Source organism: Equus caballus, chromosome 15, assembly GCF_041296265.1.
Source record: "Equus caballus isolate H_3958 breed thoroughbred chromosome 15, TB-T2T, whole genome shotgun sequence".
Taxonomy (NCBI): domain Eukaryota; kingdom Metazoa; phylum Chordata; class Mammalia; order Perissodactyla; family Equidae; genus Equus; species Equus caballus.
Window position 1 is genome coordinate 44,600,090 of NC_091698.1, and position 13,423 is coordinate 44,613,512.

At 49.0% G+C, this 13,423-nt stretch overlaps 1 protein-coding gene across 5 annotated transcripts in view; it reads right to left on the minus strand.

The window, feature by feature from the left end:
• TET3 (tet methylcytosine dioxygenase 3) overlaps window positions 1–13,423 on the minus strand; it is a 102,949-nt gene that overhangs the window by 41,648 nt on the left and 47,878 nt on the right. For all 5 annotated transcript variants that reach the window (XM_023618868.2, XM_023618867.2, XM_023618869.2 and 2 more), the window contains one exon: window positions 6,507–8,640. In XM_023618868.2, the coding sequence (XP_023474636.1) occupies window positions 6,507–8,640 (2,134 nt within the window). The remainder of the gene's footprint in view (window positions 1–6,506; window positions 8,641–13,423) is intronic.

Here is a 13,423-nt window from a genome sequence, read left to right on the forward strand (position 1 = left end):
ATTTAGGCTGCGGCATTTCTTCTCTTTATGACATTGGTACATCATCAGTCTACAAATAATGCACAGGTGTCGAGCTCACACAAAGGGTTTACTGTACCCATCTCCTTTTTCCAAACAATCCTATATAATGCCTTAGTATCCTGATGTAATCTTAGTGGACGTAAAGCTGAACAGCTTAAGCTTACACAACTAATTAGATTCCACTTCCATGCTAGTCAGTAACTGACAGCTAGCATGTTGCCTCCTGTCAGTCACAAATCCATGCCGTGGGCAGGTAGATGTTGGGCCCTACCCTGGGTCAGGTGTGTCACATGAATTTTTTTAAAACTAAAATCTCAGCTCAGCTGCCTGTGAGCTCATGGGCAGCATGCTGGGCCTGCTGGTAATACACAGAAACACCTTCATAACAGTGGGCACACGCACTAATGACAAAGATTAGAGGTAAGGAGAACGCGCCTAAACCAATCTGACATCTTTGTAGAGTTTAAATATGGAGGTAGAATAAGGTTGATCAGTTAACCAAAAAATATGTGGAGTACTTACCATATGCTCAGTACTAGTCTAGATGCTATAGAAATACAACATTCAGTTCCTGTTCTTAAGGAACCTTGGGTTTAACTGAAAAGACTAGTGCACATATAGTAACAAATCATGGAAGACAAAGAAGAATCCAGCACAAAAATTTGACCCTTCTTCAATACGGATGCTGTTAACCCTCCCAACCTCCCAAACTATCTGTTGGTTTTTTAACATACCGCCTCCTCAATTTCTCTCCACATCTCTTTCACACTTCCTTCACAGCCTCTTGTTTGAGATTCCCTCCCCTAATGTCGGCATCATCCATTCTCAGGCCTCTTCTTGATCTACACAGTCAGCCTGGTGAAATGACCATAATCGAAACTTCAGCTACCATGAGTTTGCTGAAGAACCTCGAATTCACAGATCCAAGCGGATGCACCCCTCCAGGTCCCACAGACATCTCAAAGGCTGGCTGTCCAAACCTGCCTCCCTCCCAGGATTTCAAATCTTGGTGAATGGCACCACCACCTGCCCAGTCACCCCGCCCAACTTGGAACCTCAGGAATCAACTGTGACTGCTGCTTCTTCCTTGCTCCTACATCCAACTGGTTGCTGAGCCAGTTACTTCTCCTTCCTTCTCTTATCCACCTCCTTCTCTTCTCCCTCCTACTCAATGTCATTCTTAGTTCAGGGACCCATTATTTCTTGCCTGAACTATGCCCGAGCTTGCAAACTGGTTTCTCTGCCTTTGGTATCATCCTCTCTTCCCCTGAAACTCTCCTCTCCCGCCACTCCCAATCTTTGACCTAACACACCAGTCACACTAGAACTACTTGTATTTCCCCATGCTGTCACATCTCTACATCTTTAAGCGGTTTTTCATCTCCATAATCTTCATGTCCCTTTGCCTGGAACACTCTGCCTTCTCCCTATTAATCTATTAAACCTCGACTTATCCTTTAAAACTCAGAGCAGATATCACCTCCTCCAGAAGTTCTTTCCGACACCCTCCTACCCAGAGTCAGATTCTCCACCTTTATACTGGAGTCCAAATATTCTGTTGTCTGAAATAATACTTAAAAGACAGGGAGTTCCTTTTTATCTCAAACTGAATGTGGGGGGGGGGGGAATACATTCTCATAAAAACTATAGGAAATAGACTTTACATTATTGTAAACAGAGATAAGTCTCTGTGTCCCCATTCAAAACTGTGGTCCACAGTGAAGTTACCCAGTGGATACTGGACAACATCCCTCACTCGCCCAGACTTTCGCTATGTTCCAGCAAAAGAGATGTTGTTCTTGTATTGGTCTTTGGCTACCTCTTTAGGGCAGGATGATCAAGTGGATAAAAATACAGCATTTCTATGAAGGCAACATCTAAAATCTGTCTCCTAAGCTCCTTTTACTATGGTTTAATGTCTCCAGCTGCCTGTGGACTGCTCCTCAGAGACATCAGGACAAGGCTTAAAAGTCAGCACAGAGCTGTTTCTTTACCTATAAAGTGAGGAGCAGATGATCTCAAAGGATGCTATTCCCACTAAAAAGTCATCTGGACTCATTCCCTGTCCTAAACTGGCTCTCCTGGTGAATCTCCCCATTTCTGAGAATAGACAAAATGCATAAAGGGCCTAGCCAACAGTCATTGCAGCTCAGTGTCCTATCTCTGAGAGTGGTGTTACAGGACGCTTAAGGGGTGGTCGGGGGATCTCCAACGTGTGCCACAAAATATTAGAAATATATCAGTGCTCTCTTCCTCCAGTAATTCAACAGGGAACTTCAATTTGTGCTAAGTTTTCTCAAATCTGTATATACCATACTACCTTTTGGAGTAAGGTATTTTCTTTCATGTCACCTAAGTTTATTTCTTTGAAGCTTCCGAGCTGCCTCTAATTACAGTATTTCGAAATTCAGAGAACAAGTCCATATGAACTCTATCCATACCTTCACTTGGCGTTTGGGTTTTCGGTCACCTGGATGCCCATTTTGGGCAAAGTTGCTTATTTGGCAAAAACCACCAGGGAGCTTGAATATTAGGGTTTTTCTGTTACTCTATAGCACCTTTTCATGCTTTTACAAAGCTGTTCCCATACTTAATTTTCAATCATTTATTTTGAACACTTCATGGTGTCTCCAAATTTCACTGTCACGTCTATGAAAAATTCTTCCTTATACTGACCTGCAATCTGCACCTCTCTACCTAGAACTGTTGAGGAGATGAGTTTCTGAAATAAGAGATGGTTCCAACCTGACACTAATCCCCAAGTGAGTGGCTTTATTCCTGACCCTTGTCCTGAGCCCAAGTTCACAAAGACAAATTCTGCCATACCAGCTGATGGAAGCACTTGTCCAGACATTTCTGGAAAACAGGACGGCTTTCCCTAACATGAACCCCAGTACCTCTAGAAACTGTTTCCAAGTGAATCCCTTCTTCTTTGGCCCCCTTCATTCCTAATACCACTGTTTTAGTTAGGACTCATTTCTCAACAATTTCAATCATAGTATAGCGCGGTGGTTAAGAGTCCAACCCCTAGGTTCAAATCTCACTTCCAGGGGCCGGCCCAGTGGTGTAGTGGTTAAGTTTGCACGCTCTGATTTGGCAGCCTGGGGTTAATGGGTTCAGATCCCGGGCACGGGCCTACACATTGTTCATCAAGCCATGCGGTGGAGGCATCTCACATATAAAATAGAGGAAGATTGGCCCAATCTTCCCCACCAAAAAACAAAACAAAACAAAACCCTCACTTCCACCACTTGTTAGCTCTATGACCTGGTAAATTACTTTGTCTAACTTTGCTTTCTTCATCATTAAGATGGAACTACTGACAGTACCCACCTCATATATAGACGTTACAAGGATTAAATGAGGCGGTAACTGTAGAGTACTTGGCACTGTGCCTGGAACGGAGCAAGTATTTCATAAATATTATTATTATTAAATATTATTATTATTATGAATAGCTTCCCAACTGGTCTCTTACCACAAGATTATTATCCTTCACCAATCCATCTCTCATGCTACTTATAGGACACACTTTCAAAAGTATTTCTTGATTATAAAATACATATTTCCTTATGGAAAATTCAGAAACCATATGAAGGAAAAGTCACCCAAAGTCTGACCATTGAGACAATCACTGTTGATATATTTCCTTCTAGCTTTTTTTCTAATTTTTTTTTTTTTTTAAGATTTTATTTTTTTCCTTTTTCTCCCCAAAGCCCCCCGGTACATAGTTGTATATTCTTCGTTGTGGTATGTGGGACGCTGCCTCAGCGTGGTGTGATGAGCAGTGCCATGTCCGCGCCCAGGATTCGAACCAACGAAACACTGGGCCGCCTGCAGCGGAGCGCGCGAACTTAACCACTCGGCCACGGGGCCAGCCCCTCTAATTTTTTTTTAACCTAGGTGAGATGATTGTTTATACACTATTTGTGTGTGCTGTTTTCATCTAAGTATTTTCCCACAATTTAACATTTACCAACACAGGGTAGTTTTCGGTTTGTTTAGCAGCAAATACAAACTGGAGCAATAAATGATTGGCAGTGGTGGGAATCTCTGCTCCCCCTGTCTCTCGCCCCTGCCCCTGCCCTTCCTGGTCTGCCAAGGCAGAAGCTGCCAGTGCTGCAACCACTGGGTTTCCCTCATGCTGACAGTCCACCGCCTGTCACTAGCTTCCAGCTGAGACTTATCCTCTCGGGTTGGAGGGCTCCTCTGGTCTGAGGAATGCAGGAGAACGCTGAGCGTTCCGGCCCTCTCCTGTGCTACTGGCCTTACATCCTCCTGGCTTGCTCCTTGCTGCTCCTTAGACTGTGCTCTTGCATTCTTCGGCCTGGAGGGGCCACCTTCTCACCTCTCCCCATCTGTGTTCACTACATTTTTCAAAACCCAGCTCTGAACAAGACTTTGCTAGGTAAAACATTACCCTCCATAATGACACCCAAGCCTGGTGTTTCAGAGCACCCTTAGAAGTTTCGGCGCTTCCATACGACAGCATGGGTATTTGGCAGACACTGTCGAATGGGTGACTGAGTATTTTATTGTTCACGCTGTCTCTTCAAATCAACCACAAAGTTTTTCAAGATGAACCATATCTTATTTTTATCCTTCCTGGTAGTTAGTACAGAGCTAGGTAATCAATAAATGATTGACGGGTAAAGTAATAGCCAACACTTTTCCTCTATGATACACGTTTTTATTTCTTTTTCGTGCCTTACTGCACTCAATCGGCTTGATAACAGCTAACACTCCTATAGTGTGTAATTATGAGCCAGACACAGCTCTGAGCACTTTACACACATTAACCAACTTAATCCTCACCACAGCCCTGTGAAGGGGGTACTATTCTCATTTTCATTTTATGCATGAGGAAGTGATGGAATTAGAATTCAAATTAAAAAAAAAAAAACTAGTCTGATCAAACATAATATCCATATAATTGAATCCAACAATTAAAACATTTATTAAGGATCAGCTATGTCCCAGGCGCTAGGGAGGGATATTTCCTACCCTGGACGGGGAGAAACACCTAAGGAGGCAGACGGGACAGATACACACAGACACGAAGAGAGAAAGAACACAGGAGGGGCCCCGTCCCTATGACCAGAACAAGCTTCTCCCAAGTGCTGGGAAATGAGGGGCCTCAAAGTCCCGTCCTCATTAGTCAGATCCAGCAATGAACAGGGTTACCCGTCAGTGAGCATTTTGCAGGACCCTGCACATCTGTTCAATCTTCTCCTTGTTCCCAAGTGATTCCTTGTCAACAACCCCTCTGCCCTGTGCCCCAGGAGTCTGGAGTAGCTGGACTGGGCAGGACAGCCCAGGTCCTCCTCACCAACTAGGACACAACATCCCAACAAGTCATACGTAACAGGCAGGAAGACAGCCTTTTCGTAAGACCCGTTTGTGATCACAAAATCACAAGAATTCAACATGCTCATTGCCAGCATCAATGCGTTTTTTGATCAACATCTGAAACACATGTATCTCTTACACAACACTCTGTAAATAGCAGAAGCCGGAGCCTAGAGTGGACCTGGAGTTAGCAACGTGTCAGCAACCTCCACCGGGACAGCAGAGGTCCACAGAGCAGTCCTCACGGCCCCAGGGCCCTGCTTGTATCCAGAAGGCAAGGCTCAGAAATGGACCCAACTCCTCAGCTCCGCTACCCACACCACACCTGAAAGCTAACCACGCCCACCCATAACCCAGGGCCCGACCCCCAATCTCTCAGGCCCCTCAAACTCAGCTCGTCCAAACAGAACTCAAACCTACGCTCTCAGTCACCACCACCACCACCGAGGAGGAGACCTGAGTTGTCCTCATCCCCTCATGCCCCCCTCCTTCAGAGGCCCTCAAACCCACTCTGTGCCCTCCACCCACCCAACTCTTTCAGTCCAGGCCCCTGTCAGTTCTCGCCTGGCTCATGACACCACCTTTCTTACAGGTGCCCCCAACAATTGTTCTTCCCCACCACAAGCTAGAATAGTCTTTCAGAAGAACAAGGTGACAGGTCATTACTTGTTTTAAAACCCTCAGAAGCTCACTATTACCTCTGAGATCAAGTCAAAGTCCCAACCTTGCACCCTGCCTGCCTCTCAAACCACCTTTTGTTCATCCCTACACAGACTCCTCCCTTTTTGCTCCTGCAGACCAAGAGCAGTCCAAATAAGCCCCACCCTCACAGCCAGTGAGCTCAGGCCTCAGCATAAGCACCACCTCCCACAGGAAGGCCTCCAGGATGCCTTCATCTCAATCTGTGCCACGAAGCACCTGTGTCCACTTTCACTGACACACCACACACCACACAGCATCACTACTGGTTTCCTTCCATGTCTTTTCTACTAGCCTGTGAGCTCATCTGCGTGTCCCCAGGCCCCACCAGGGTGGCTGGCACACAGTAAATGTTTGCCAGATGAAAGACCGAGTCTAGAAACCCAAGCCCACCAGGCCACATCCGCTGGCCTTCCCTGACACCCAGGCAGACTTACCGACGCAATCGCAGGTGGGGAACTCGGCCTGGGCTCGCTTAGCAGGTGTGTCCAGCAGACTCTTGGTGGGCGTGTCCAGGTACTTAAGAGGTGACTCCAGGAAACCACTGAGGGTGGGAGTGAGTGGATTTTCGGCCTTGGTGGGTGTGGCTTCCTGGCCTCCCTCCTCTGAATGGAAGCAGGTGGTTGAGAGCACGGTCACAGCTCCCGAAGACTCGATCTTGATTTGCTTGGGGGAGCGAGTAGCAAAAGGGCTCTCGGGGGCTGGGAGACACGTTGGCTGGTTCTCGGGGTCCTGAACGGGCACAGACGGGGGGCCAGGAAGCCCAAAGCTATCCCCAAATTCAGCCTCGAACTGCCGGATGAGCTCTTCCAGCTTGTCATCGGCAGGGGGAAGAGGGCCGGCGGAGCCGGGCTGCGGGGTTGCCACGGGGCTGGGGGACCTCATTTCCTGAGTAGGGGGCAGCAGGCTGTCCCCAGAGGGACTAGGTGCAAATAGCGCAAGAGAAGGTTCTGGGGGTAGGGGGACAGCAGAGCCCTGTGAGGTGGGGACGGGGGCAGGTGGATGTGCCTGCACATCCTCGGAGGCCGGGGACCTCAGTCCTTCCAGGACTATCTGCCGCAGAGGCAGGAAGAGAGGCTGTGCTTCCCGCGGCCTGGACTTCTTGATCTGAATGGGCTTCCGGACACTGGGCTTGATTCCAGGGGTGGCCTTCTCGGTTCCCAGGGGACCTCCAGCTGGTGTCAGGGGCTTCTTCTTCTTCTCCTTGGGTGGTCTGTCCAGAGGCCGCGGGGCAGGTGAGCTTGGTGGTGCCCACCAGCCAGGAGCAGGAGGCTCCGTGGGAGGCGGGAAGGAGGCGTCACGGGCCTGTTCCAGGAAGAGACTACGCTTATGGTGGAGGTGCTGCTGGAGGGCGGTCTGGGCCTTCTGGTGGGTGTCAGGCTCCGAGGATGGCGTGGGAGCTTCCCTCTGGAGAACTGGGGATGGGGACGGGGCTGGGGAGGAAGAGGGCGCCTCGACCTTGACCTTGGGCTTGGTGGGCAGGGCCTCGGGCCGCTTGAATACTGACTGGATGTAATCACTGGCACTGCCCAACAACTGCTCCAGTTCAGCCATGGGGTCAGGGCTCGGGCGGGGCATGGGCCAAGAGCTCCGGGGGGTGGCTGGTGGGGTGTCGGTGCCCCACACTTCAGGAAATTCTGTTCTAGGTGTTGCTGGAGGGAAGGCAGGGCTATCAGGGGCGAAGGGTGGGTGCTCTTCAGGGGGGACCACAGGCCACGAGGGGGCCCGGAGGTAGGACTGGGGAGATCTGAAAGGAGCAGGAGGGGACAAGGCCTCAGGAAGCGGGCAAGAAGCCTGGGAGGTGGCGTGAGAAGGCTGGGGGAGGGCAGAGGAGAGCTGTGTGAGGGCCTCAATGGCGATGGCGGTCTGCAGGCTGATGTTTTTTTCCTTGGCGATACTCAGGGCACTCTGGGACAGGGGCAGGCCCTCGGGGGGAGGTATCTGGGGGACCTCAGAGCTGAGGAGCGGCCTGGTGCTTGGTGCTGGGAGGCCAGCCTCAGCAGGAGGGAGAGTCCCTGGGAGCCTGGGCCGCTCCTCCCCTCCCTCCACGACCACAGACTTGATCTTCCCCTCCAGCCACTCGAGGTAGTCAGGGCATTCCGGGCCATCGCAGTTGCAGTTGGGAGGTTTCATGCCATGCCGAGCGAGGGCCAGGGCCGTCTGCAGTGTGTCAAGGTCTTCGCTGCCAGCAGAGCAGCCCTCGGGCCCTGACCGGGGTCCCCTGCTGTTGTTCCCAGCTTCGCGACTCATCTCACGGTTGAAGGTTTCATAGAGCCGAGTGCTAAGGGCCCCATAAGAGGACACAGCTTCGGCCACAGCCGAAAAGGCCACCAGATCGTGGGCATCTTCCAGGCGAGCGGTGTGAGCTGGGCCTGGGGCAGCGTCCCAGTCGGGCTTCTGGTCTACTCGCCAAGGACCGCCAGCCCCCAGCAGACTGGGTCCAGCGGGTTCTCTAGCACCATTGACCGGCGCCCCTGAGGCGCTTAGCTGCCTTGAGTCCCCATGGTACACTGGCCCTGAGTCCATTTGACCTGGAACAGGTCCATCAACTGGGCTGAGCTCTGAGCCTGTCTGAAGAGAGATGGGGAGAAAAAAAAGGAAAAGGATGAGCCATAATATTTGAAAAGCACTGTCTTGCCTCACACCACTCACTGCACAACTAAGCCCTGCTTTTCTTGCAAACCCACTCTGCCTCTGATACGGCCTGAACCTCAGCTCATCTTCCCATATCTCCTTTCCCAGCTAGGCGCACCGGCAGAAATGGAAGGCAGATCTTTAGGAGATCCTAGTGCGGAATTCTGAATGTTGCTCAGACCCTTTGAGAGCCTCAGATCAATCACAGTGATGAGGAGGCTCCCCTGAAATCAAGTATTTGTTAAGGACACACAAAAAGGTCTTTAACTTGCAATGAGCAAAGTGACACCAGGACCATGTTGACTTTGTTTTTTGTCAAGAGGGAAAGAAAGCTAACCAAGTACACCATGTAACAATGTGCCATAGTGCAGGGTGGGTGTGTGTATGGATAGACAATGAGCAGCTTTGATTAACAAATTCAGGTTGGACAAGGGGTCAGCCATAGCTTCTCAGCAGGAACGGTTCTTTTCTCTGCCCATTAATGCCCTCACTTAAGCCCAGGCTGAGCTTAGAGAACTGGTGACAAGATGACATTCCCACTCACAGCCCCAGGCCCGAGGGAAACACTTAACAAATGATCTGACACCATGTGTGTTTACCCCATGCTGAGCCAGTCATGTCGATGACAAGTGAGGTGCTGCATGGAATAAGATCCAGGCCTCTCCCCGAGCCCAGGAACCATCATTATTTACTTGATGTTCCCCAAAGCACACAGAAGGGCCCAAGAAGAAGGGGGCCAGAGGGCCCAGCCCCCCAAGTTAAAAGCTAATACAAAGATGTGGAATTAAGTTTGCAAGATTTGTCCCTCCAGAAAGAAAAGGGCCTTCTTACAATAGAATGCCAATGAAAACACAGAAGGAATGATGGATTTAGAAAGTCATCAGCGGATGCTATGCCTAGCAAGTGAAAGCTTGATGAGGCACAGGATATATACATGGTCTCAAAAATTACTGAATTACAATAGTAACTTCACAGTGGAGAAACCTACTGGACATCACCTTAACCAAATGATCAAAATTACCATCAGCACCAATATCGGGACAAGCCAACATCACGAGCTTCTTGATACGATACACTGAGAAGGTGTAACGTCACTCACACGGAGCTCCAGCAGAATGCATAACCTGTACCTAATTATGAGGAAACAGCAGATAAACCCAGACTGGAGGGCCTACTGGAAAGTGCCTGGATGGGTCTCCGCAAAAATTTCAACGGGAAAAAAGATAAACACCTCTTCCAGCTTTCACAAGACTAAAGAGACAGGAGCGTGAAATGCGTGCTCATAGGTTAGATCTTGGACTGGGGAAAAATAGCTATAAAGTACATCACTGGGACAACTGGTGAAATTTGAGTATGGATGTGGATAAGATCATACTGTGTCAACCTCAGTGTTCTTGCCTTAGATCATTATACCACAGGGATGCTAAAGAATATCCTTGTCCTTAGGACACACACACTCTGAAGTATTTGGAGATAAAGAGACACAGTGATCTCCGACTGACTCTCAGTTGCTTCAGAAAAAGTTACACGCATATATAAAAATATATACACATAGAGAAAATGATAAAGCAAATAAGGCAAAATGTAAACAATTTGGGGATGTGGGAGTTCCAGGTGCTCTTCTTGCAACTTTTCTATAAGTTTTAAAACTCTACCAAAATAAAAAGTTAAAAAAGAAATTAGTTCCTCAGGTAGAACACAAAGTGTATTAAAAATATGATTAAAATGAGACTGTCAAATATGGCCATCATGGGCTCTAAAGTGGTGGAGAGGGTGGGATTTGGAATCAGGCCTGCAAGAGGCGAGCAAAGGCTCCAGCCTCTGCTTCCCACCTCATCCTTGTCAGTGCTCCAACCCTGGTCACAAAGGACCCTCATGCTTTTCCAACATGCTTTTCGAGCTTTGCATATGCAGTTCTTATGGCCTGGAATGCCCTTCCCAGCCTCTGTGAGAGGCCACTCTGGTTCATCCTTCATCGACTCAGTGTCATCTCCTCCCTAACCTGGTTGGCAGAATTACCAGCGGCTCCTTCCCCTGTGGTCCTGTGGCACCTTGCATATGCCTCTATCAGCACTGATCACATGCCACTACTATTATTTCTTCAAGTAGCTGCCTCTCCCACCAGACAGCAGTTCCTTCAAGATGAGGTCCACATCGTAATGACTTCTGTGCGTCCTGTCCACAGCGGCAGCAGCAACACACTCCCAGTCCGTCCCCCACTGGCCATGGAATATGCCGGCCTTTCCCAGACCTTGATGGAAGACTACCTTCCAGAACTAGGAACAACCACCTTTCCTCTAGGAATGCGGCTGATCACCAGGACTCCCTTCTTTCCTTCTTAGAAACCTAACCTAATGTGGCTGCAAAGGCCACAAAATCTGAAGTGGTCAAATTTTACCTGCTTACATAGAAAAGACAGAAACAACATGCACGACCAAGAGGGAGCCTGAGGGAGCAGCATGGACTTACAAAAACAGTGTCAGAAAGACGAATGCTGCAGCAGCTGAGGCTTCCCCAAAATGGTCAAGACAACTAAAAGGATTTTAAAAGTTATTTTTGGTGTGTGAATAAGAGCGAGAAAGGGCTAAGCCGGCTCTGGAGCATCTGAATTCCCTGGGAAGAAAAATGCTCTTTGGACCAAAAAGAGGAAGAAAGGGAGGAGTAGACACAGAAATGAGGGGAGCGAAGCCAGGATAGGTGCGGAGATTTTAAGAAACTCTAAATTCCAGTTCCCAGCCAGCGGATCCCATTGGTACACTCCTCAGACCTGCGAGAGAAGGACAAGCATCATCCCCAACTTTCAGTCCACTGAGTGAGCACAGCCCCAGGAAAGACTCCTGATTGGGTAACAACAGGAACCACAGGGAGCCAGGTTCAACAAAGGCCATCACCTCATCAATGTCCAACTAATCTCACTGCTTTGCGTCGTGCGGTTGCTGGACCAGCAGATGGGGAGACGTCCTGGCTGACAGGTCACAAACTCGAGGGCTGCAGCCAAACCTGCCACAGATCTGTTTTGTTTGTTTGTTTTGCCAACATTAAAAAAATCAAATTTCACAAGAAACCCAGATTTCCTGGAAGGTCCACACTTCTGCCTGGCAACTTTGTCTCCAAAAGAGCAGCGGCCACCGCTCCAGCCACCCAAGCTTTGTCACCCGACTCTGCTTTCGTGAAACCAAGGCCAGGGATCAGGGATTATTTATCAATTGCCTGAATTAATTACCACTTCATTCATTTGCACTACTTGCCAAGCCCCTGCGGGCAGCTGAGTTTGCCCCTCGGGCTGGAGACGTTCAAGTTTCACAAGGTCTGCCAGTGATCCCTTTCAGGGCCAGCCACAGAGACAGGCTGGCTCACCACTGGCTGAATGACCACGTTCAAAGTATGAGCAGCGTATCAACTTGGGGGTAGAGTCTTTAGAGGTCTGCCACAGGGCTCTGTCCTCAGAACTGTCCTATTCAACTTATCAATAATGATAGAGAAGGCACACTCATTAAACAGGCAGATGTTGAAAATAAGAAGAATAAAGCCATGTTGAGTGACAGGATCAGGTACCAAAAGGTCCACAGGATGGAGAGAAAACAGGGTCAAATAGGGTCTTCTACTTAGGCCTCAAAACACGTATGTGCAAACTAAAAATAGAAGCAGCACATAACAATGGCAACAGTGCACACAAAAATGTCGTAGGAATGAGGAAGGCGGAAAGACTCTACTGATGAGACACACAATACGACGTGATCTGGCAGCCTCAAAAGGTCTTATAACCCAGGGTTTTTTCAAACTTCTTTACTACAATCCACAGTAAGGAATACATTTTACAACACGATCCATTATATATTTATATATATGACAAGTTGGCAAAATAGCACTTCCCCTTACTAGATCCGTGAATCCTTCTCTCTCTCTTCTTGCAAGGTTGCAACCTTCTAAGTTAATTTCACAGTCCACTAACGGGTCCCAAGCCGTAAGTGGACACGCCCACAGCTATGACCTGACAGCAACAGGACATAGAGCACAGGCAGCGATGGCCCTGCTCTGCCCAGACAGTCCCCCCCAAACACAGGCTTCCCTCAGGGGCTGCCCCCTCTGACGGGGCACAGAGGAGAAGGAGCAGGACAGGTTAAAAAGTACAAGAGGAACGTGTCTCTTGTGGTTCTGAGGCAGATGATGCTGAAGAAGGTCCCTAAATAGCTGAAGCTCTATCATTTGGGGAAAGAATTAGACTCCTTTCAAGGGGCCCTAAGGGGTGAATTAGGAAATGGGTAAAGCCTTAGAGAGAAGAACTTAGGCCCAATTTAGGGAAGAGTGTTAATACTTAGACATACTAAAAAAATGCACTGAACCCCGTCCCGCCAACAACCAGGGGGTGCTGAAGAGGAAACCAAGCAGGTGTTTGGCGATGATGGGCAGGGAGGCAGGACTGGGCCACAGGAGGGTGGAGGCTCCGTCAGGCCCAACCCCCACACCCTCCACACCTTCGCCCTCAGCTCTCATCCCCCTCTGGGCTCAGCAAACACCACCATCAGGATGCTCCTCAATGTCCACTTTCTGTCTGGCGATTCAGCTGCCCTCCAGCTAGCTCCAAGCCCACTGAGAGTCAGCTTGTCTAAAACGGACCTGAACTCCCATCCCCACCTCCAACAGCTTCTTTTTGGACTCTCCCATTTCTGCCAGTCTTCTCTGCACTCCCCAGTGTTTTCAGCCCAAACGTCATCCATGC